The 26,658-nt window shown below is 38.6% G+C and overlaps 1 protein-coding gene across 1 annotated transcript; it reads right to left on the reverse strand.

Annotated features, from left to right (window-relative positions):
• Positions 1-687: 687 nt before the first annotated feature.
• Positions 688-18,203, reverse strand: sfrp1a (secreted frizzled-related protein 1a). Its single transcript, XM_058070339.2, has 3 exons — positions 17,315-18,203; positions 9,704-9,784; positions 688-2,265 (listed from the first exon to the last, which is right to left on the reverse strand). Exons 1-3 carry the CDS (start codon positions 17,805-17,807, stop codon positions 1,940-1,942), a joined length of 900 nt encoding a protein of 299 aa, XP_057926322.2. The 5' UTR covers positions 17,808-18,203; the 3' UTR covers positions 688-1,939.
• Positions 18,204-26,658: the final 8,455 nt, after the last annotated feature.

Raw genomic sequence — 26,658 nt, forward strand, 5'->3', positions numbered from 1 at the left:
CACAGCTAAGAGACCAGCGTTCAATTCCACCCTCGGCCATCTCTGTGTGGAGTTTGCATGTTCTCCCCGTGCTTGCGTGGGTTTTCTCCGGGTACTCCGGTTTCCTCCAACATTCCAAAAACATGCTAGGTTAATTAGCGACTCCAAATTGTTCATAGGTATGAATGTGAGTGTGAATGGTTGTTTGTCTATATGTGCCCTGTGATTGGCTCTCGCCCGAAGACAGCCCCGCGACCCTCGTGAGGAAAAAGTGGTAGAAAATGAATGAAATTAATATGTAAATTGGGCTGCACGGCGGTCGAGTGGTTAGCGTGTAGACCTCACAGCTAAGAGACCAGCGTTCAATTCCACCTTCGGCCATCTCTGTGTGGAGTTTGCATGTTCTCCCCGTGCTTGCGTGGGTTTTCTCCGGGTACTCCGGTTTCCTCCCACATTCCAAAAACATGCTAATGTTAATTAGCGACTCCAAATTGTCCATAGGTATGAATGTGAGTGTGGGCTCGCAACCTGTCCAGGGTGTACGCCGCCTCTCACTACCTGATGAAACTGCTGGGCTATGAGTGAGGATAAGCAGTAAAAAATGAATGAATCTGTACATTTTTCAATGTATTGACATCACTAGTACCAGTAAAAAAAAATTAATAAAACGCAACACAAGTTTTCCATATTTATGTAAAATTTGTATGTACACATAATAGTCAGAAACCCACGTTCAAATCCTGACACAAAATGGCATTAAAAAATCAGCGAGAAAACACGGCGAATTACGTGTGTTCAACTCAACATCAAAATGATTAACACAAATGCAAAGTCAAAGGACAATTTTTGGACCGTTTGCATGAATACAGTACATATTGTTAATGTATGTATTACAGACAAATCATTATACAGTTGTGTATGAATTGTGGTACCATATAAGCAATATTCTGGTCTAATCACTTAAAAACTTTCGAGCACTTGGTGTATTTTTAATTACACAATAAAGTCTTGTTATATCGATATTCTCGGGAGTCGGAAAAAATACCGATATAACCGGACTATCCATATATCCGATCCTGCGCCGAACTGCATTAAAAGTGGGCGGATCTTTGATATGGCATGTAATTTTCTCCTTGAGTTCATGGATTGCGTATCTAGCATGCTTTTGTACTACAATACATTTTGTACTACAGTAAATAAAAATAAACTTACGCTGTAGTGATTGCCGGTTACCGGGACATAATTCACCCCGGAACTATCGATAGGGAAGGTGTTGCCACCCGGAGGGGTAGGCGCCAGGGACGGGTGTTTTCCGCTGTGTGTGCTGCACTCTGGTGGTGGAAGTGTGAAAAATAAAGTTGACTGGAAGCAGCCGTTCGCCGTGTTCTTTTTTGGTATTGAAATTGAAAGATTGATTTAAGCTGCTTTTGTATCGATATAAGCAGACCAAATTGGCTGGCGGGAGATGAAAAGGGCATCGTAGTAACCGGATTATCATAATAACCGGGTATCGTACTAACGGAGCTAATTATATCATAAAAGACTAGAAATTTGCCGGGAAATGAAAATAGTATCGTAATAAGTAGTAATTCGTTTCAACCGATATCGATATAACGAGACTTTACTGTATGTACTGTATGTGAATAGCAATACAAGTAAGCAGCGGCGGTTGCAAGCAAAATGAGCTGAAATGTACTATTTAAGTGTGATAGTATCTAAATACTGTATACTGTATATTATGGAAGTTTGGATACAGGTTTTTTTTTAAGTTGGAAAACAAGTAATCTTACTGTAACTTTTCAATTTGTCATCAAACATTCATTAATTGTAAAAGGGACGCTTAAAATTATATCTGTAAACATAAAAATGTATAGGTATAAACAAGACATTAAAAAAAAAACAAAGTATCGGAGTTTAATGCTTGTGCAAGTTCATATGCAGGAGAAGACATGAGGTCATCTTATTTGAAGACGTTCTCAAAAGCAGGGCACTTGTGGGTCTTCAGTTTCTTGACGGCCTTTTTGAACTCTTTGCTGGATTTGTCCCACTTGTGGATGCCCGTGAGAAGGAACTGTTTGTCCACTTTACGGCCCATGATGAGGTACTGGTTCCCCAGGTTGTCCAGTTGCTGGCAGGGGCAGTCTGCGCCGTTCTTCAAGTACATCACCAGCTTCTTCGTGTCCTTCTTTTTCAGGCCGCCGGCTTTCAATATCTTCTTCCTCTTCTGAAAGATGATCTTGCGGTCCGTGTTCTCTCTCTTGACCTCCTTGATCTTGGTCTTGAAGGCTGCGAGTAAAGAAATTATATACTCCGGTTAAATTATGCAACATACAAATACTGTACATCCAAAACTTGCGGTATCGCCCATTCCTATTAACCACTAGAGACATAAAAAGATGGCTTCCGTCTAAGTTCATGCAATCTGTTTTTTTACACGGCTCAAATATGAACCCCTTTTTTTAAAAACAGAGATTGGAGCACTTCCTGTTTCCCAGAGTGCTTTGCGGCACTTTTTTTTTGTAAATGCCCGGAACGTACACGGTTAGCGCTCACATAGTTGTTTAATATTCTGCATTATACGTTGATAGTGTATTGGCTGTTTTTATCCACCTATTGTATTGCTATGTGTAATACTTTTAACACTGTGAGTATTAATAGTGTTTAAAGTGGTATCTAGTATCGTATGCCTCGCGCTGCGCGTGTGTTCCATCTAGTGGCTCAAATGTGACATGACACAATTATATTTCAATGATAATCTTGATGATAATGAATGTTATTGAATATCATAAATAATAAATAACACATAGCAAAACTTGTTATCGTGATAGGCCTACATATACTTAAAATAGTATTATTGTAAAGTATGTAGGGCGGCACGGCGGTCAAGTGGTTAGCGTGCAGACCTCACAGCTAGGAGACCAGGGTTCAATTCCACCCTCGGCCATCGGCTACATTCCCAAAAACATGCTAGGTTAATTGGCGACTCCAAATTGTCCATAGGTATGAATGTGAGTGTGAATGGTTGTTTGTCTATATGTGCCCTGTGATTGGCTGGCCACCAGTCCTGGGTGCACCCCGCCTCTCACTACCCCGAAGACAGCTGGGATAGGCTCCAGCACTCCCCACGACCCTCGTGAGGAAAAGCGGTAGAAAATGAATAAATGAATAAAGTATGTATGTTCAATAAAAACTGTCAATCGTTAATATAAATATTAAAAAAGTAAAGGCCCCTGTATTAAGAGTGCACATGGTAGGGATTAGAACTCTTATCCCCCGTCTCAGGTCCCTGAAACAATCTCCATACAACAGCTTAGTGTTCAGTGAAATTAAAACATTCATTAGCGAGTCATAAAACCAGGTCTTGGACAACTTCATCCTGAGAAATACTTTGCCCTGTTCATACTTTTGACATCTCAACTTTCGTTTGATGGTTTAATCTCTTGAGGGAATAAAAAGCTTGTTTAGCACAGCAACACACCCGATTTTGTTGTTTACACTTTGCTCATAAATTTACTCTGAATGTTTCTGTTGCTTTTCTGTTTCAAAAGCACCCACATAAAATCAATCAAAATGACAATTTTTGTCTGACAAGCATGTCACTTATGACGTACATAGGGTACAAATCCTTTCTCTATTGCATTAAACATAAGCAAAATTTGTTTGCGCTAGCTTGATGCTAACATTAGAAGTTTCATGTATACATTAGCCTACACCCTGCGATTGGCTGGCGGGGGTGGGGGGTGTACCCTGCCCAAAGACAGCTGGGATAGGCTCCAGCATACCAAGTGAGGATAAGTGCAAAAAAAATGGATGGAGGGATGGATGGACGGATGGATGGACGAATGGATGGATGGACGGATGGATGGATGGACGGATGGACGGACGGACGGACGGACGGACGGACGGACGGATGGATGGATGGACGGATGGACGGACGGATGGATGGGTGGCTGGACGGACGGACGGACGGATGGACGGATGGACGGACGGACAGACGGATGGACGGATGGACAGACAGAGGAATGGATGGATGGACGAATGGATGGATGGACGGATGGATGGACGGACAGATCGATGGACAGATGGATCGACGTTGGCCTACAGGACCATGCCAAAAAATAATGGATGGACGGATGGATGGACGGGCGGATGGACGGATGGATGGACGAATGGATGGATGGACGGATGGACAGACGGATGGACGGACGGACGGATGGACGGACAGACGGCTGGACGGACGGATGGACAGACAGAGGAATGGATGGATGGACGAATGGATGGATGGACGGATGGATGGACGGACAGATCGATGGACAGATGGATCGACGTTGGCCTACAGGACCATGCCAAAAAATAATGGATGGACGGATGGATGGACGGGCGGATGGACGGATGGATGGACGAATGGATGGCTGGACGGATGGACAGACGGATGGACGGACGGACGGACGGATGGACGAACAGATGGATGGACAGATGGATGGACGGACAGAGGAATGGATGGATGGACGAATGGATGGATGGGTGGATGGACGGATGGATGGATGGATGGATGGATGGATGGATGGATGGATGGATGGATGGACGGACGGATGGATGGACGGACGGATGGATGGATGGACGAACAGATGGACGAACAGATGGATGGACAGATGGATCGACGTTGGCCTACAGGACCATGCCAAAAAATAATGGATGGACAGATGGACGGATGGATGGACGGGTGGATGGACGAATGGACAGACGGATGGACGGATGGATGGACGGATGGACAGATGGATCGACGTTGGCCTACAGGACCATGCCAAAAAATAATGGATGGACAGATGGACGGATGGATGGACGGGTGGATGGACGGATGGATGGATGACAGATGGATGGACAGATGGATGGACATTGGCCTACAGGACCATGCCAAAAAATAATGGATGGACAGATGGACGGATGGATGGACGGATGGATGGACGACAGATGGATGGACACATGGATGGACATTGGCCTACAGGACCATGCCAAAAAATAATTGAGAATCAATGTACCACAATTTTGACATGCTTATATCTTCATCCTTCACTGATACTATTTTTTTGGCTCAGTTTCAGCATGAAATTGAACAAACGTACAACAGATATCACATCACTGGAGGCTTGCTGTTATTACCGCCTGCAGCTGCCGGACACAGGTTTGTTTCCCTGCTCGGACGGCAAAGACCTTATGCTACAGGCGATCATAAAGCCACCAGAAGGGTGTGTGCTGTCTCTCCCGTTCACAAGAACAACAAGACCGTCCATCTAAGTGGCTTAAGTGATCACTCCTGCAGTGCGGAACTGCCCTGTTGTTGACTTTATCAGCAAATGCGAGGGGTCATTTGGCAATGACAACAAAGTGAGCTGTCCAAAGCAGAGGAGATATTTAATTGACGGGTGGTTCGAGTTTTGGGGGGCAATTATGTTCCATAAAACCTTCAGCGTGGAGAGATAAATTATGGTGGGAACAAAGTGTGGACCGGGACAAGTTGTAAATCTGTTCGGAGGTGAGTGCTGCAAATAGGATTTATGTTGGAGAGAAGGGGATTCATCAGGATCCCAGTTTTGGATTATTAAGCAGATGATTTTTCCGATCAACTGACTTCAGAGCAAGCACAGTGGAACCTCGGTTTGCGTATGTTTTTCATTCGAAATGGAAATTTACGCCAACATTTTTCTTCGTTATGCGGACATTTTCCAGTTAGCGTACAATATAGCAATTGTTTCTTCGTGTTATAAATACACTGTGTCAGTCCAACTGAGTTCTTTCTGTATTTTTACTACAAACCATTCTTGTTAGCAGCTTAATAATACATGGAAACAGGAAGTAATCTCTCTCGGGTGACTCTGTAGTTATTTGCTTACTAACACAGTTATGAGGCATCTTAACACGAAACTCATTTTTATAGAAATATATATAGAAATTATTTACAAAAACTGAATGAAATGGATAAATTAACTTTCATGGTTACTTTTTTGACTATTCCCAAAAACACAATTTGACAGTGAGATCAACATTGACACTTTCCGGTTTTACAATGAGTTGTTTCTCGAATTAAATATTGTTTATGCATTTAAAGCTACAATTGTGAAGCGATAGTGATAGTAATAACACAACAAAATATGCGCCATATTGTATGCTAACTGGAAAATATATACAAACCACAGCAAAAGTTTGAGCTAAATCTTTGACGTTAACTGAAACGCTAACCAAGACAGATGTTAACCAAGGTTCCATTGTATATGCATTTTGAAATATTTTCTGTATAAGTATAAGAAGGTGTTTTGTGTTAACATTTGTTGTTTTCTGGAACAGATTAATTGATTCGGTGAACGTTCATTTCAGATAGACTTGGACTTTTTGGAATGAATTCATGATGCTAACCAAGGTTCTGCTGTATTACCATCTTTCCTCAAACACCTTTAATCAAAAACTGCTTTGCCTTCGCCCCTATCCACAGGTAGACGTGTTTTGGGTAAAATATCAGGAGATTGCTGCCAGTAGTCCAAATAATATCACTAATTTATGTCCCGTGTCCAGAGTCCTAGAGTAGTCACAACATTGTTTCACAAAAGTAGCAAATTTGTTGTCCACAAACTGTTTCAAGATGTATCCACTTCAGGAGGTGGTTAAAAAAAAACAAAAAAACACCTCCAAAACGAACAAACGCTGTGTGGACGCAGAACTGAAATGGTAAAAAGACAGGAGCAAATTAATTGACGATGTTTCCGTGTTCACAGGGCCTTAGTGTGTTCGCTTTTACTGGGGTCAAACCACATGGAATCGTGCTCGCGCATTAAGCAGAAAGTATTTATGTGCGGTCGAAAGGCACCGAGGAGATAAAATTCAACGTGAACCTCTAAATAAGAACAGACTTTCAACAAATTCCAGTAAGTAAGGTTTTCAGTGGACAATGCCAGAGAGTGGATATTTAATAAAGGTTTCTGCACAAAGTCAGTGATTCATTCCTGAAACTTTACCGTGCTTCTCCGTGCCATTTTTTTTTCTACAGAAAAGAACAAGTAGTCTTTAGAACATTTACTTTCATAACGAAATAGACAAGCCTGTCACTGAGATCAGCTTGTAAATGTGGTTTCCAAAAACCTACTGTTCACCATCTCTGCTGTCAAGTGGCATAAAAAAACAAGTGTGTGTATTTTTAAGTGCCCATGAATCAATTATCCAATTAAACAACAGGTATTTTGGTATTCAATTAATTGTTTTTTTAATTACAAATTGTATCATCTGATTTCAGATTTTTTAGTTTCCTCAGTCCGTGAAAGTAGACCTAATATATTTGTGTCTAAGGTAAAACACCATATTCACATTTTTGCCTCTTTTCTGTAATGTTGCACATGAAAAAAAACCCTAACTGTGTGTGGTTAAGCGGGCCACCTGAATAATAATATCGTATAATCACCTCATGATGCTGTATCATTACGACAAACTTATATTGAAATAAGTTAAAATGTTGACTAAATTCATTAAAATTGTGTTTGACAACAATAAAAGAAACTCACATTGCATGCAAGTAATTGACATTACTTTTTGTTTCATATAATATATTCACCTAGTAAAAATAAATAACAATAATACAATAATACAATAAAAAATATTTTAAAATTACGAAAAAATAATTAAGCAAACCATGTCTTTTTTTATGTATGTATGTATGTATGTATGTATTATTTACAGACTTTTGCAGGCCACATAAAACAATATGGTGATCTAATATAACACAACCATAAAAATATTAATATATTAAAAAAAAGTGAATACTATTTTAAATAATATAAATAAATTTCTATATAAATTATTTTTTAAAGTCTACCAAAATGCCACCAAACCTGAGTTAAAAATTAAAATTGTTGATTTTTAAAACGTGTTTTGCTTAATATGTACAAATATAAAAGTAAATAAATAAATAAATATATAATAAATATATATAAGTAAGTATATATATAAAAGTAAATATTAATAATATTTAAATAAAGCAAATATATATTTTAATTGGCATGGCAAACAAGTGGTTAGTTCCAAAAACATGTTTGACTCCAAACATGACTGCAAATTGTCCATAGGTGAGTCCATGTGAGTGTGAATGGTTGTTTGTCTATATGTGCCCTGTGATTGGCTGGCTGGCCACCAGTCCAGGGTGTACCCCGCCTCTTGCCCCGAGACAGCTGGGATAGGCTCCAGCACCCCCACAACCCTTGTGAGGATAAGTGGCAGAAAATGAATGAATGAATGAAACAGATATTTTAATGATTAAAATTTTTAATTAACCAGTTTCCATTTAATTAATCATGATTAATGAATTTTTTGTCGATTAATCCAGTAATCGGAAAAAAACATATTTTTGCTTGTTTAAAGAGATAATAAAATAATAATATATGATAATAAGATAATCATTTAATTATTTACATAATCAAGCGTTTTATTTCTTAAATGGAAATTGTGCAAGTGGCTTAGAAATGACTCGGAAAATAATCGTTAGTTGCAGCCCTAGAGTGCATAATAATGTGCCACATTTCACTTTCCGTGCGTTGTATTGTTGGAAGTAGTAATTAAAATTAGTGACTGGAAAAATGTAACACTGTTATTCATAACTTCGGACTCATTCATTGGAGGTCTGCTCCGTGTGGTTCAAAACGTCAATTCCAGTACCGCAATGCCTCATCCACATGTCTCTGAGGCAAAATCCTTCTTGTGTAACCTCACACGTCAACTTTTATCAAGGAACCAAAAGCAGAATCTGTCTTCATCCAATTCGAAACAAGGACATACTCCGCCATCATCCTCTTGGAAAACGACACAAGACGCCAGAAAAGCCAGACTCATCACCACAGTCTAAACAACAAGGGAAAACATTAAACAAACGTAACTTTAAACCTGGATGAGACTCTGAAGAAAGTCTGTTTTTAATATGCGTGTTTGCTCAGCGGGGAACCTGGATGTCGGATTGCCAGATATTTTGGTGCAGCTGGTGAATAAAACATCCACGTTTGTAGAGGCGATTTCAAAGAGTGAAATCAAACGCTTCCATGCCACGTCCTCTTCTCAATTGTTTGTTTATGTTGTGCTCGGTCTGGTTTTCATTTCATTTGTCCAGACAAACCCCTTAATGACATGAATGTGTAAATCCATGTCTTCAATTCTTTGTCTTTATTCCCGATTATTCACAGAAGGCTTCCTGTTTTACAGAACAATCCAATTAGCAATAAACGTAAAGAATTCGCTCTACAGCTCAGAAGTCAGACTTTGGACGTGTAATCTAAAAAGTCATACGAGTCGATCCACACTTCCATAAAAAAATGAAGGTTGAAAAAACAACTAATTGATTTTATAGAGAAAAATCTCATCAACACGAACCCAGCAAAACCATTTATTACACGGCTTAACGGTCGAAATCGGTGTATCCCAATTACAGCATTGTAAGCTAGCTCAAATTAACTTGTTTTCCCGTGTTATAATGCATAGAAAAAACAGAGAAATATATGTTCAAAAAAATATGTGTTAATGTTTCACATAAGGATTCTGAATGATGAGCAAAATTCCCCAAAAAGTGCACTTCCTCTTTCATGTAAACATGTCAAGGGTTGTTTTACGATATACCCTTTATAACACAATCTATGAGAAAAGCGTGAATATATTGAATATATTGAGAATGTGAGTCTGATGCAGCGACCGTTCTTACCAAACTCGCTGGCACACATGTGCTCGAGCATTGCATCTGTTTTCATTTCGTTGTCACAGGGAGGGCAGATGGGGGAGTAACCTGTGGAGAAAAGGTAGAACGACGTTTATAATACATGATGCATCACAGCAGAACAATTACATTTGAAGAGCTTGCAACCAAAAGGCGCTAAATCCAATTTTCACTAAGTTGCATGTTTTTCATGAGTTTAATAGACCTCTGTCATGTGTATCCAAATCACATATTTTGGTCTTGAAATCATTTTAAAAAATATGAAAAAAAGTGATATGAAATTTATGCTTTCAACCAAAAGGCGCTATTTCCATTTCAGATTTCAACCAAAAGGCGCTAAATCCAATTTTCACTAAGTTGCATGTTTTTCATGAGTTTAATAGACCTCTGTCATGTGTACCCAAATCACATATTTTGGTCTTGAAATCATTTTTAAAAATATGAAAAAAAGTGATATGAAATTTATGCTTTCAACCAAAAGGCGCTAAATCCAATTTTCACTAAGTTGCCTGTTTTTCATGAGTTTAATAGACCTCTGTCATGTGTATCCAAATCACATATTTTGGTCTTGAAATCATTTTAAAAAATATGAAAAAAAATGATATGAAATTTATGCTTTCAACCAAAAGGCGCTATTTCCATTTCAGATTTCAACCAAAAGGCGCTAAATCCAATTTTCACTAAGTTGCATGTTTTTCATGAGTTTAATAGACCTCTGTCATGTGTATCCAAATCACATATTTTGGTCTTGAAATCATTTTTAAAAAATATGAAAAAAAGTGATATGAAATTTATGCTTTCAACCAAAAGGCGCTAAATCCAATTTTCACTAAGTTGCATGTTTTTCATGAGTTTAATAGACCTCTGTCATGTGTATCCAAATCACATATTTTGGTCTTGAAATCATTTTAAAAAATATGAAAAAAAGTGATATGAAATTTATGCTTTCAACCAAAAGGCGCTAAATCCAATTTTCACTAAGTTGCATGTTTTTCATGAGTTTAATAGACCTCTGTCATGTGTATCCAAATCACATATTTTGGTCTTGAAATCATTTTAAAAAATATGAAAAAAAGTGATATGAAATTTATGCTTTCAACCAAAAGGCGCTATTTCCATTTCAGATTTCAACCAAAAGGCGCTAAATCCAATTTTCACTAAGTTGCATGTTTTTCATGAGTTTAATAGACCTCTGTCATGTGTATCCAAATCACATATTTTGGTCTTGAAATCATTTTAAAAAATATGAAAAAAAGTGATATGAAATTTATGCTTTCAACCAAAAGGCGCTATTTCCATTTCAGATTTCAACCAAAAGGCGCTAAATCCCTTTCTTTATTCTTTATTCTTATTGGCCCAAGTTTCCCATCTATTGATAATCTGACCAATCAGAGAGAAGAATACAATTGGCACTGCACATACAGAAAGCCAGTATCAGTGCGCATCCTGTTTTGTTTGTGTACATTAAGTACACGTATGATAGTTACAGTATGTTATGCAATTCAGGAGAACACAAATTGTGTTTTTACAGTATTGTGTAACATGGAAGTTTTTTTTTACGCCATAAAAGGCATGTCTCTACCTTGACACCTCCAACTTTCATGAGAAACATTATTATACTTGTACTAAAAAACATACAATGTAAAGAGTTGAGATGATTTTTGTCACTGTCACCTTCATGGTGCAGTTAAATATGAGCACTGCTTTTAATAACATTTTTATTAATTTAATTAATAATAATTATTTTGTATTGTATGCTGAGAATGGCTTCTGTGTTGTAATTATTTTATTAGCATAGCACATTAAAGCACCTTACATTCTTTTACAACAATGCCATTGAAGAAGTTAAACGTGACTTCAAATTTATTTCAGCCAAAAGGCGCTAAATCCGAAAAAAAAAATAATTTAAAAAAAGATATAAAATACATGGTGTGTGCAGGATTTTTATAGCACCTATATTGATAGCTCTTTCATTTGGAATATAGACTTGATGACCAAATAGATTGATATGTGCGTAGTTAAAAATCATTGATTTTCTCGAAATCAGTCAAAATGGATTTAGCGCCTTTTGGTTGCAAGCTCTTCATTTGCAACACAACACTAAGGGCCTGTCCACAAGGGAACATATTCAGGGTGATTTGCAGAAATAAATGCTTCCTATAGCTTCCAAGGAGCGTCTGGATTCTGGTTGAAGGTATTTTTGACCATTCTTCTCCAGTTGAGTCAGGTTTGATGGTTTCTGAGCATGAACAGCCCGATTTAAATCACACAATACATTTTCAATAATATTTAGGTCTGGGGGCTGAGATGGACATTTCGGAATGTTGTACTTATTCCTCTGCATGAATTCCTTTTTTTTAGAATTTGAGCAGCGTTTAGGGTCATTGTCTTGTTGGAAGTATCCAGCCCCGGCGGAACTTCAACTTTGTCACTGATTCTTGAACATTGTTGACAAGAATCTGCTGAATCTGACTGGAATCCATGCGACCTTCAACTTGCACAAGATCGCCAGTAGCTGCACTGGCAACACAGCCAACCAACACCAAATGTTACTGTGGGTAGCAAATGTTTGCCCTTAGAAAGTACATTAAAAAAATCAGTGAAAATCGTCAAAAATGGCCAGTACTGAGAGGGACGGCTTTTGAAAAATGTCTGGGATTGAATGAATTAATGGACAACTATTTCTGATTAATTATGCATATTTTTAGATTAATAATGGCTTGTATGCAACCACAAAACAGCATGATTTTTTTTTTTATGTGATAGAGTGAAGCCGGATAGAATGTAAACACAGAGCGGTGGCAAAATAAGGAACATATTGCAATGCTACCAAAAATGAAATCTAAAATAACATAGTTCTAAATCACTTTATTGTGTTTCTTTCTTGGTTTGTTCCTTTAAAAAAAAAAACAGAGAACATTACTCTGAAAAGGAACAGTAACTCAAACATTTGGACTTGGAATCCAATTGATATGATCTCGACACACCTTTTTTTGGCTTCATGTTCAGATAATATCTAGCGTATTACACTCTCTGGTCTTTGAAGATCGGTTCACCCTCATGAACTGACCTCAGAGGAATGTCTCCCACGTTTATTGTCAGCTGGAATCTAAGCTATTCCTGCTATTAAAACAATAGCCACGTTTACATGAGGAGTTTTTCTCTTTCCGAACGACCTTTCCGAAAACAATGGTATACATGGAAAGGAATATTCCAATGGCGTGTCTACAATCAACCAGAATAGTCAATGGGGCATGCCCAGTAAAGCGTAAACACCAACATCACGTGATACCGACTTCCTCGAGTATTTCTTTCACTTGTTGGAATAACTCTGTATTGCCAGTTTTTCCTTTGTCCAGTCTTGGAATTTAGTTTGAATCAAAAACAAACTTTCCTTAGCAGTCCAGTGCCGATTGCTGGCCTCCATTTTTTTAAATGGAAGAACGTGTGGAGCTGCGTGTTACGTCATATCGCAGCATTCGTTGAAAGAACGCACCCGGGAACAGGAAAAGATAAAGTTCAATCTAACTAATATTTTATAATTAAGCTGGCCACATGTTTTATATAGATATGTATTTTCTTTTGGAATAAAAGTGGACTTGTGAATGGCGTATAGAAGGGTTTAGATTCTGTTCCACAGATGGCGCTAATGCACACCAAAGCTGCTTGCCAACCGCCAATAAACAACAGAAGAAGAAGAAGAACGCAGTCTGACAACTTTCCGTTTGAGCGGGTACAAGATACCTCAATCGGATTGGTTAAAGGAATATTCCACCCCTGGGAATCCCATTATATATTCATTGGGATTGGCACTTTTCTTTGGGAATGAGGTGTATACAAAGGTTACATTCTTTCCGTTTGAGCAAATAACCCGAACGGAATTGGAATATTTGGGTCCATGTAAACGTGACAACTTACTAATAACTGAGATTGAAGAATTTCTGACTAGTTGTTTAATTTGAATTGTGTTTCTCGTTCAAGCAAACTACTTTAAACTCATCCAATTTCACGATCCCAGTGAGTAAAAAGGAGTAAACAAATAGTTAACTCTCCTGCACCAGTTGTCCATTACATGTGTTTAACAAAAGTTTGCCAAAGTGACACCCTGGTGTAAAGTGCTTGTGAAAACACACACTCTTTACAGTCTCTCACTGCCCCTTGGCTTATTTGAGACAGTTTATCCTTTTAAATCAATTATCACTGAGTTGTATGCGGCAACAGGGGAGTGGTAAGCGCTGTTAGTTGACCTCCGCTAATGATCATGCAGGAAAACTGTGAGGATCCATTCCATTAAGCTCTACATTATTTCAGTTAATTTATAAGTGTTTGTTTATTAGTGCACTACTGTATCGTACTTTGTCACAAGAGTGAGGATTTCTGTGTGGTCCCCTCAACTTTGAAATGAGAGGCTTTTTTCTTTTAAGAAAAATAGCCCTCTATCCGTACCAACGTGTCAGTCAATAACACCCACCCCCTCGACACACACACACACACTCGGGCCGTGTCCTCCCTGCAGATACAGTGAGCGCTGTGTAATTGCCGGAGGATCCACAGTCGTCCCATTTATGGCTGGCGTGTTGTGTGAAAAAAGTCTCCAAGTGGGGCCGTTAAGCTTCAGACAGAAGTCAAAGTGAGTTGATGATGTGATGATGGAAATCCCCCCCCTCTATGTTCTGGTGAAAATGAATGAAATGGCTGTACATTCCCATCCCAGGTGGAGAACCGACTTGGGACCAATGATTCCCAACCACTATAATTACATCATTATCCACTTTCACTCGATAGTTTCGAAAATTAGCGTTTATTTACGACCAATAATGTACAGTAGATCCTCATTGTTTACATTCCGAGACCACCAGCGGATGGCAATAATCTGTACGTAAGGACCATAAACATTTGTGACGTTTGTAATTAGATTATATTCCGCTCCAGTACCCTTCCCTTCTCCTTTGCAATACAATCCAGGTTTAAGCCCTAAATATGCCTCATATTAATAAAAACATTTTAATATAAAATGCATAGATATTCACCAAAGAAGTTTGGAATGGCTTTGAATGCTTGGTTTCAGAGTTTTTTGTTTTTTTTTAAACTCTATCTCACCATGGCACACATTGCCAGTGAGCCGGACTTCCTTATATGGGCATGCCCGGTACAGGATGTTGGGTGTACAAGCTGAGTGGGACCAATCACAGGGGAGTGGGCGGGCCACGGGTGGAATAAATTAAAACAGACTTGGAAATCCAAGGAAATACAGGAATAGGTGCAGATTCTGAAAGATCTAGAAAGCTTTCTGTGCAGGTTATTGTGTGTAGCTGCTCTATGAGTCCATAAAAAATGTCCTTTTTTTTGTCCATCATTCACAATCCGGATGAGAAACATGAACATATATTTCTCTCCCTTTTCTGTGCATTATAACACGAGAAAACTAGTTAATTTGAGCTAGCTTACAATGCTGTAATTGGGATACACTGATTTAGACCATGAAGCCATGTAATAAATGGTTTGATGAGATTTTCCTCTATAAAAAATGTGCGGATGCAACATAGGTTGGCAAACACTGTTTTCCATGTCTCATAACCGTCAAGAAACCTACTTTCCCCTCAAAAAATTTGCTTGTTTTGCCCTCTGGTATTTTTCAGTGTGCCTCAAGCTTAGAACAGAACCCCCGTCCATCTTCTCCATTGATTCCATGTGAGGTGTGTGAGTCAGCGGCATACAATGAGCCTCTGCAGGTTTGAAGAATGGGCAGCTTTAGAGCCATTAGTGATAGATCATGGAGGGGGGGGGGGTTGCCATATCCTCGCATGGAGTGAAACACCCCGATTTTCTGATGCATTACAGTCATCCCTCACGTATTGTGGTTAATGGATTCCAGACCTGACCGTAATAAGTACATTTCCGCAAAGTAGGATTTCATATTAATAATAATAAATATAATATTTATGTACTTAGAGAATAAAAAACTTTTTATTACTTTCTAGAAATTAGTTTTACCTTTATTAGAGCCCTCTAGACACAATATAACACCCCAATATTCACCTTTACTTTTTAATTATTCTTTGTTTGCTACACATTGCTCAATTGTAATCCGCAGGCTACGAGATTACTGCAGGGACACAAGAAACAGCCGCCGCTTTAAACATAACTTAGTACCAAGCTAACTAGTTAGCCTCTAATTTATTTGTTCTAAACCTACAAAAGGGTTTCAAACTGAGCTGTGAAGAAGTTTAAAACAAAATGCTAAAAATGTACCACTTCCACATGGAATAGAGGAGAATTTCTTTTCACTATATATGTATCATGCTGGACATTACATGCCGCGTGAAGGTAATCTTATCTACTAGCACGTCTCATCAATGTCAACAACAGAGTCTTTTTAGGGCCTAATTGATTACTCGATTAATTGAAACAGCAATTCAGATTAATCGATTATGAAATAATCATTAGTTGCAACCCCGGTCCCAAAGCTTCTTTAATACACATAAGAGGAAAATACACCCATTGTATAGATGTGAGTAGGCATTCCAAAGCAGAATGTTCTTTCCCAAAAGGTTGTATTCCCTTTGTTTGTGTTGGGATTTGCATTTGCAAACACGCCTTCACCCCTGAAAAAACAGTCCCGAGCTAATTTATCTGCACGGGTGTCACATTTTACAGGGTGGCAAAAGTGGTGGCTGTTTTTACAGCAGGGTAGTTACTTTGACTTTTAATGCATGCTAGGAGGCAGTGCTCACAGTACAATTTCTATTCATGTAATAAATGACTCTTTCAATACCTGTCAGGCGTCCAATTTTAACCATATTTTGTCTTATTGTTTTAGTCATTTTGTGTATTTTTTTTTTCCCATACTTTAACTTTCCTGAAAAATAAACAAATCTCTCCAGCTTCCTGTCCTGTCAGTAACACTCGGGCAACATTGGTGTAACACATCCTGTCGGTGTAGTCTTCAAAATAAAAGCAGACCAGCAAAGTAACACAATTTCACCATAATATAGAGGAAGGTCTTTATACCAGCACCCGTGCATCATTTCCCCTTATTTTAAAAAAATCCCCATATTTTCATAATTTATTACTTTTATCTGAAAAATATCCATCACTTCCCTTATTATTCTGTATAATTGTGCTTACACTGCAATTGTAAACAATCAGACTGCACTTCTGGAATAACAAACAGACTGTGTACATATATTTATACTGTTTATTTTGTATATTTTGTATTTTCACTCTTTTTTAATAGATGTGTATGCACCTACTATACCAAAACAAATTCCTAGTATGTGTTTGATCATTTTCTGATTCTGATGTAAATGTTAACAGGCATGACTTGTTCATTCTCTAACTTCCCCAATCCTATGGCGTATTCAATTGATGGCTTTTAGTGTTAACTTTTCTGTTATAATTTGTGGGTTTTAACTCATAATTGGTTGATATTGTTAAAGATTATTGTAATAATAAATCAAGAATAAAGAAAGATCATAGTTGGAATTACCTCTCATTAGGATTTGTTTGGATGCATTTTGATTATTTAAATAACAAAACATTGAAAAGCAACAAAATGAAGGTGTGATTGTGGGCTCTTTTAGTGAAAATGGAGCTCACCTGTCTGTTTGGTGGCCTCGGTGGCATTAAGTTGAGACATGGCGATGCACACGTCGTCTTGGGGATACTTGTCGCAGGTGAGCATCTCCGGCCAGGGGAAGCCAAACGCCTCCATGATGGGGGTGCAGCCGTCTCGCACGGCTTCGCACAGCCATCTGCAAGGGTAGATGGGTCGCTCCAAGCACACCGGCGCAAAGAGCGAGCACAGGAAGACTTGCGTGCCCGGGTGACAGTTCTTATGCACCAGGGGCACCCAGCTGCTGGCTTGCTGCTTCACCTCCGCCATGGTTTCATGCTCCAGCAGGTTGGGTAACAACATCTGGCCGTAGCCCACATTGTGGCACAGCCGCAGGTCGTCCGGGATGTCCACGCACTGTGGGGGCTTGCCGTAGCTGCGCCCTCCGTTGTACGAGTCCGACTTCCAGCTCAGATACTCGTACTCGGACGCTCTGCAGACTGCCAGGAACGCCACTGTCAGAGCGAAGCGGATCATCCTAAACGCTTATTTGAACTTCTTGGAAGCGGTGTGGAAACTCCAGCGGCGCCTTACTTCATGAAGAAATGCAATGAAAGTTGAGGTAAGATTCCCCTACGCGTCGTGCTTCTCTGGGGAGAGTTTGGCCCTCAAGTGGTGGACACAAGAGCAAAAGAAGAGGTTGTAAAGTCCGGATCAGCCAATCAGAACGCGCCTCTCAGCCTTTTGGCACTGTGCTGTCAGTCAAAGAGCTTAATTGCCCAGAGTGTAAAAACTCCCCGGGAGGCTTTCCTACCCTTCATTTTACTCCCCCTGCTGCGGAGTTCCTTTGTCAAACCAAAATGTGCCAGTAGAAATGCTTAAATAGATCTCACCATTGTAAATGGATGGTGTCTCATACAGTAGATAGAGTTAAGGTTCGGTACCGTTTATATTTTGAAACGTTGTTGAACTGGTACTACAAAAAACACGTCATTTCGTAACAGTAATTTAAATACTTATAAGTCAATATAAGTAAAATGACAATTAAACCAAAATGCCCGGTAGAAATGCTTAAATAGATCTCACAATTGTAAATGGATGGTGTCTCATACAGTAGATATAGTTAAGGTTGGGTACCGTTTATATTTTGAAACGTTGTTGAACTGGCACTTAAAAAAAAACATGTAATTTCGTAACAGTAATTTAAATACTTATAAGTCAATATAAGTAAAATGACAATTAAGTGATAAATACACCAACATTAAATACAATCCACAAAATGAAGTTAGTGTAGCTGAGCTGTTTTGATATTATGCTGTTTGTGAATGCACCCCGATGTTGATGGCGGGAAAAGGAGGAACTGTTGTGTTGCTACTATAGCTAATTTTTGCCTCATTTTAATGGCACTAAGTTAATGGCGCTGTTCCTCTTTGACTCCAAATTACATATTTTAGACCAAAAAATACCAATAGTAAAACAGATTCAATTCAAAGTTAGAAAAAAAAACTTTGTAAAAATTGTTGTGAAGTTCCAATAAGGCGATATGGACATTAGCATGTTTCGGTCGGGAGGGGATTGTTCAGTGTTTATTATTATTATTTTGTGCCACGACTGAGCGGTCTGCCGAGTAAATATGATCATCTTATATATCCGCAACGGCTTGTTTATGTTTCATCATCGCCCAACACTAGCGACCAACAATTTGGTCGCTATACATTCATTATAGCTAACATTATTACCTGACAACAAACATAATGAATGCATGTCTGTTACCTGGGGTGTGACTTGCAATGGCAGAGCAGGAAGAGGTTGAGATTAGAATGCAAAAAGCAAGTTAGCGCCCTCCACTTCTCAATCTTCAAATGTGCAAACCTCATTATCTAAAACTTTGGCATGGTTTAACATGAGAATACAACATTCTAACTACATTTATAGGTCAGAAAAGTGGAAAAAGCATAATAGGTCCCCTTTAAATGGGTTTAATAAGTGTGTGAGGCATATTTGGGGCTTTAACCTGATTATGTCATGGGTGATTAATGGCAATTGATAAGAGACGGGAGGGTTCAATATGTGCTTAGACATTATTATTATTTATGATTACATTTTTATGGCCATATCATTTACTTGCTTTTTTTCCGCCATTCACTGCTGGTCCCCGTTGTATAGATAAAACATATTTACAGTAACATCTCACCACTTTGTAGTTTGAATTTCACGGCTTCGCGCTATGACGGTTTTTCAAAAAATATATTATTGAATGGTTAAATATGGCTTATTATTTGCACAAAATATGCAAACAGAAACAAATTGTGCCTATTGTTTGCCAAAATTACGCATTTAAAAGCATAAGAATGGCGAAATATTAAGCATTCAGAAGACGCATTCAAAGATGTTACGATAATATGTAGTATTCTACACAGGTCACTAGGTGTCAGTAATGTTACTGTAATGTTGGGTGAGACACACAAGCACCAGACCTGATAGCCACAACAACAGTCTTTTATTGCAGGTTTGAATGAGCTCACAAAAGGCCCAATAATGCCTAACCTGGGCTACTGTTGTGGCCGTAACCCACGGCAAGCAAAAATTCATTTTGAACCCTCAACGTCATTTCCTGTCCGCCCCCCTGAACACATTTACAACACACACGAGCACAAGTTTACGTCATATTTATTTGTCTGAAATAGCTTATTTTCCATTATTATATGTTGATATATATTAGATATATTAGTTATTTCATATCTTGAAGGCTCAATGATCAAAACATTTTTTTTCGCTCGTGTCTGAGTTCCACTTACGGTCAGTGGGGCATCTGGTGGAAGTCATCATCCAAGAAGTGAAGTGGGGATTGTGACATCATCTTTTCACCAAAGTTTGTTGTCCATACAAAGACGCTTTGAAGCCGTTTGGGGATTTGGGCGTTTTCCAAGCGTGTGTGTGGACGCAAGGCTGAGACAGTAAACACTTTTGCATATTTGCTAAAAACCTGTTGTGTGTCCATCTCCTCTTAGCTTTGTCGAGTTTTCTGATAAGACGGAAGGTGTGAAATACTATACCTCTATTTAAATGCGGACTCAGTTGCATTGGATTACAGAGCACCGGCAAAGTAAAGCCTTTAATTTGATTCTCAGTGTGTGCATGGCAAACACAGACCTTTATAGATGAATTTTTATTGAATCAATGCATTTTGCAGTTGTTTAACAAAATCTACCGCACTTACCTCGATTTCTTTTAAAAATTAGTGTCTTTTTTTTGTCTAAGTTTGTGAAAAAAAAATGTTGTGAAGGTCCAATAAGGTGACTTCATGGCGATATTGGGCGATATGGTTAATAGACTTTTACTTGTATTGCACTTTTCTACTGTCAAGCTACTCAAAGCTACCATATTTACCCACTGATGCCAACGTAGTTTTAACAATTAGCTATCTGTGCTGCTGGTTGAGTATAAAGGCTGCTTGTTTGGTGAGTTATAGCGTTAGAAAAATGATACGCTTACTATTGGAGGGGGTCAGCGTTTTTTAATTCTCAAGTTTCGAGTCTTTGATCTCAAGTCGAAAAGAAAAGATGTGAAAGTCAAATTCAAGTCTCAAGTAAAGACAAGACTTGTCTTGCCGAGTCATGTCGAGTCATGTCGAGTCATGTCGAGTCATGTCGAGTCATGTCGAGTCATGTTGAATCATGTCAAGTCATGTCGAGTCATGTCGAGTCATGTCGAGTCATGTCGAGTCATGTCGAGTCATGTCGAGTCAAATCGAATCATGTGGAGTCATGTCAAGTCATGTCGAGTCAATTCAGACGTCAGGCTTTCCAATAGTAATGTGTGATACTACTAGATTTTGTATCCTTCCGATACCACGTAAATACACTCGAGTCATGTCAAGTCATGTCAAGTCAAATCAAATCATGTCGATTCATGTCAAGTCATGTGGAGTCATGTCAAATCATGTCAGACGTCAGGCTTTCCAATAGTAATGTGTGATACTACTAGATTTTGTATCCTTCCGATACCACGTAAATACACTCGAGTCATGTCAAGTCATGTCAAGTCAAATCGAATCATGTCGAGTCATGTCGAGTCATGTCAAGTCATGTGGAGTCATGTCAAATCATGTCAGACGTCAGGCTTTCCAATAGTAATGTGTGATACTACTAGATTTTGTATCCTTCCGATACCACGTAAATACACTCGAGTCAAGTCATGTCAAGCCAAATCGAATCATGTCGAGCCATGTCAAGTCATGTGGAGTAATGTCAAGTCATGTCGAGTCATGTCAGACGTCAGGCTTTCCAATAGTAATGTGTGATACTACTAGATTTTGTATCCTTCCGATATCACGTAAATACACTTGAGTCATGTCAAGTCATGTCATGTCTAATCGAATCATGTCGAGTCATGTCGAGTCATGTCAAGTCATGTGGAGTCAAGTCAGACGTGAGTCTTTCCAATAGTAATGTACAATACTGCTAGATTTTGTATCCTTCTGATACCAAGTAAATACAGGGCCACTATCGCTGATATCGATACCAATATTTTGAAAATTAAAGTGGATGCATCATCAACCTGAATCAGTCTAAATTTGAAATCATTTTTAAGACATTTTTTTCTGATTTGCCTTTTAGATTATTAATCACTTCAAATCCAGAGTTTATAAGTAATTATAAAATACTTTAATAGCACAATTTACAGTTTTCTTACACTATACAACTTGCCATGATCTCGCTGCCGTGGCTGGCCGGTCGTGGTGGGCTGTCTTTGGTTGCCTGTCGCTGCTGAGTCACGTGACAGGAAATCAAACACAAGAGAAGGAGGGGGGAGGGGGAGGAAAAGGGTTCTTTCTCTGCTTTGTGACAGACAGCAGAGACACACAGCCAGGTTGCATCTTGAATGAAACAGGAAACCAACTGAAGCCCAAGTATTGAGTTTTGTACATTGGGATCGATATTATCGATATTTGGATCGATCCACCCACCACTACTTTCCAACGCTCCTACACTTAATACGTTACAGGCTGTGAGGTGGGGAGTCTACGATTCGATATCAGACAGAAGGAACGTTCCGTTGCCGCTTTCTCCATTGACATGGATATGATAAGGTGGCGTTCCGGGGAATTTTTCGCAAAGGCTTTGAACAGCCAAACAGTGCATGCGGATGCTGAAAAATGATGCCGTAATCAGAACTATAATTTGCTTCGGGGTACAGAAAAGTAAACATGTCAAAAATACCCGTAAATCATTTTGAAACTATAATCAAATTAGAAGATGCCACCTGAAAATGTGAATAAATAATCCAAGCTGAGACCGCGTGTCAATCAAATGATCCGCGAACAAGGAGTTTGCATGCCAAAGTAGTGATGTGAGTCGATACCGAGGCCAACTGATTTCCCAAACTACTGGAGGAACACATTTCAACAGCAGGGGGGTTTCATAATTGGCTGTGTTTGTAGCTGCGTATTACTTTATAAGCTTTCATCTAACAATGCAAAAAAATGTCCATGACAGAAGGGAGTTTTCACCTCTGGACCAGACCTGGATTTACTCAAATGTACCTTCTGTGTGGAGTAAAAGGCCTGTCCAGGCATGAAAAGCACAGAGTAGATAAGCGTGCACTTAGTTAGCAACCAAAGTGGGACAGAGTGAGGACTACAATCATGATAAGCGCCGTATATGTTGCTATAGATGTCACCTATATCATCATGTTCCATTTCATGACAAAGACTACACCGAAAGAGACTAAATATTTGTTCTCTTTAAAGCGGTCGTCTGTGAATGGCCAATCATTTATATCTGCAAGAAGTCATAAGAAATGCACGTATATTGCCATGAAAGGGCATTCTGGCATAGGCAGAACTGAGGTTCTGTCATCACTAAGCACCAGCGAAACACTGGATCTCTTCCAGAGCATGACATCATCACTGAAAAAAAAGCTCAGTTCTAACCAATGCAAAATGTAAAAATAACAAGCACACCTGCTTTATGTCAAGCAACACCGAGAGAGAGGAGCGAGGAGTGCAAAACTCTTGAAATGACTTATTTTGGCACTGTTTGGAGCTTTGACATGGCAGATGGCTTTGGCTTTACCCTGTTTTGACAAATGATGAAAGAACATGGTGTTAAAGGACTTTCCTAAGCAGCTGTCATGGAAAAAAGATACTTGTGGCATCAACAGTGATAACTGGACTTGATTGTGTCATTCTTGGCAAATAAAGTAAACAAGACACAACCACCATCTTCATTTAAATATGATCACCTCCGGCCAGATTGAGATATCCGGACTGATTTTGAGCCATGGAACTTCCATGGATTATCGCACTGACATCAAAGATAATATCTCTTAGAAGAACTAAATCTGCAGTTTTTAACAACAGAAATTGAAACCTAAAAATTTAAAATTTAGCGTGCAGGCCTCACAGCTAGGTGACCCGAGTTAGATTCCACTCTCGGCGATGTCTAATGTGGAGTTTGCATGTTCTCCCCGTGGATGCGTCCGGTTTTGCTCCCAAATTCCAAAAACATGCTAGGTTAATTAGCGACTCCAAATTGTCCATAGGTATGAATGTGAGTGTGAATGGTTGTTTGTCTATATGTGCCCTGCGATTGGCTGGCTGGCCACCAGTCCAGGATGCACATCGCCTCTCCCCCCGAAAACAGCTGGGATAGGCTCCAGCACGCCCGTGAACCTCATTTAATGAAGTTAATGAATCGATAAGTTTTCACCTTCTTTATCAAAATGTGTATAAATTCTCCATTTTGGGTTATTTTTGCAGCTGCGATCAAAAAAAAAAAGCTTAAGGTGAGGAATAAAATGACTGAATTCAAGAAATAAGTTAGTGTCTATGTTGATCCCGCTGCCACATCGTGTCTTTGGCAACAATCACGACCTTCACTGAAGGTTAAAGTAACCTTAAATGTTTATTTAGCCCTTCATTTATATGCATTTTAATTGTTTTGAATAGTTACGCTCTATTCAGTTAGCGTCTAGTCGGAACATATGGAACATATTCCACTGCATTTTGCCATTTTTGTGCATGCAAAACTATAAATATTTTTTGCACGAGTTTTTTATTCAGACATTTGAGTGTCTGGAATCGATTTATATTGTTTTGTATGGGAAAAATGGCTTTGGTTTGTTTGCAACAACTTGCTAACCACTGTATTTCATACAATTTGTGTTACATTCTATGTGGAAAGTGTGTGTGTGTGTGATGATAATATGAACGCTATGTTTTTTTTTTTTTTAAGGAACAAATTTTTATCAAAACCACAATCACTATGCAGGGACCAGCTGGAAGTGTTAGAAAAATGTCTCTGGCTCCCTGACGGGTCTTGAGCAAGCTACCGAGCACTGGCCTCGCTCACTCCAGCTAGCAGGTCTTTGAATGCATGCAGGAAATAGACGCCAAAATTCCAGGACTTTTTTTGTCGTGATTGTGTCTGTAAAAATTCTCATGAATTCAAAATATGTGATTTTAAGGCAGAGTTCCAGCAAAATAGCTGTCTTGGAGATCTTGTGATCAGGCAGTAACATTTGTATCAAACTGTATATAAACTGTTCTTTCCTGTGCATCATGGGTGGAAATACAAGTAAAAGAGGAGGTGACTTTGACTTAACCATAGTTTAATTTTTTAATATTAATAATAATAATTGATGACGGTGAATGCGACGGGTGAGTAGAAACACTACAAGTGCGTTCCACCAATCAGCTTTCTTCAGTACAAAAAAAGAGTGTGGTGGCTTCCTACAGGAAACACAGTGTGAAAAGCACAGGGAATTGGAAGTTTGTTTTTTTCGGCTTTTTCCCGATTACGGAGTACCCACAGCAGAACTTTTTGATCCACATACTGATTTTTGCCTTGAGTCCTTAATATTCCGGAAACCCTTCCTGGTGAATACCAATGATGCTTACAAGTGGAGGTTCGAACTCAAGGCGTCCAACCCAAAGTCCAGAACGCTAACCACAACACCACGGTGGACTCGGACAGGGAATTAGAAGTGGTCCTGAAAATATTCCTGCGTTAGAAAATAACTTGACATTACTTATGGGTTAGATGAACAATAGCTTGGTTTACAATGAAGTCAATTCATTTTTGATGCACAGTTTTAGTCCAAGTACCAAACTTGATCGCCAAAACAACAGGCTTTCATTGCAGGTTGGAATGATCGCACAACATGCATCATAATCCCTGACACGGGCTACTGTTGCCCACGCCAAGTTAAACTCAATGCTGAACCCTTAACATCACTTCCTGTCTGCCCTACTGGAACACATTTATAGCAACACACATGAGCACAAGTGTTATTTATGTCTTAAATTGCTTCTTTTTTTATCTTATTAAGTCTACTAGTTTTCTATGCTCTAGTCTGAGTCTTATTTATGTCTTCTATTTATGTCTACTATATTGGATAATATGATTGTAAAGATGGCTGTAGGTTGTTATTTCATGTCTGGAGGGCTCTAATGATGTTAAAATATATTTAGAAGGCTTTAAACATGTTTTCTATGCTCTAGTCTGAGTTTTATTTATGTCTTAAATTTCTCTTAATATGTCTACTATATTGGATAATATGCTTGTAAAGATGGCTGTAGGTTGTTATTTCATGTCTGGGGGGCTCTAATGATGTTAAAATATATTTAGAAGGCTTTAAACATGTTTTCTATGCTCTCGTCTGAGTTTTATTTATGTCTTAAATTTCTCTTAATATGTCTACTATATTGGATAATATGATCGTAAAGATGGCTGTAGGTTGTTATTTCATGTCTGGAGGGCTCTAATGATGTTAAAATATATTTAGAAGGCTTTAAACTTGTTTTCTATGCTCTAGTCTGAGTTTTATTTATGTCTTAAATTTCTCTTAATATGTCTACTATATTGGATAATATGATCGTAAAATGGCTGTAGGTTGTTATTTCATGTCTGGAGGGCTCTAATGATGTTAAAATATATTTAGAAGGCTTTAAACATGTTTTCTATGCTCTCGTCTGAGTTTTATTTATGTCTTAAATTTCTTTTAATATGTCTACTATATTGGATAATACGATCGTAAAGATGGCTGTAGGTTGTTATTTCATGTCTGGAGGGCTCTAATGATGTTAAAATATATTTAGAAGGCTTTAAACATGTTTTCTATGCTCTCGTCTGAGTTTTATTTATGTCTTAAATTTCTCTTAATATGTCTACTATATTGGATAATATGATCGTAAAGATGGCTGTAGGTTGTTATTTCATGTTTGGAGGGCTCTAATGATGTTAAAATATATTTAGAAGGCTTTAAACATGTTTTCCATGCTCTAGTCTGAGTTTTATTTATGTCTTAAATTTCTTTTAATATGTCTACTATATTGGATAATACGATCGTAAAGATGGCTGTAGGTTGTTATTTCATGTCTGGA

This window comes from Doryrhamphus excisus, linkage group LG3, assembly GCF_037039965.1.
Source record: "Doryrhamphus excisus strain RoL-2023G ecotype Guam linkage group LG3, RoL_Dexc_Guam_v1.1, whole genome shotgun sequence".
Classification (NCBI taxonomy): domain Eukaryota; kingdom Metazoa; phylum Chordata; class Actinopteri; order Syngnathiformes; family Syngnathidae; genus Doryrhamphus; species Doryrhamphus excisus.

Bases quoted from the DNA above. Each gene is read 5' to 3' on its own strand.
- sfrp1a (XM_058070339.2), bottom strand. From the start codon at position 17,807: ATGATCCGCTTCGCTCTGACAGTGGCGTTCCTGGCAGTCTGCAGAGCG. The intron at 9,785-17,314 runs GTGAGCTCCATT...TTTTCTCCACAG, and splicing joins CGAGGCCACCAAACAGACAG to GTTACTCCCCCATCTGCCCT. The intron at 2,266-9,703 runs GTAAGAACGGTC...CTTTACTCGCAG, and splicing joins CATGTGTGCCAGCGAGTTTG to CCTTCAAGACCAAGATCAAG.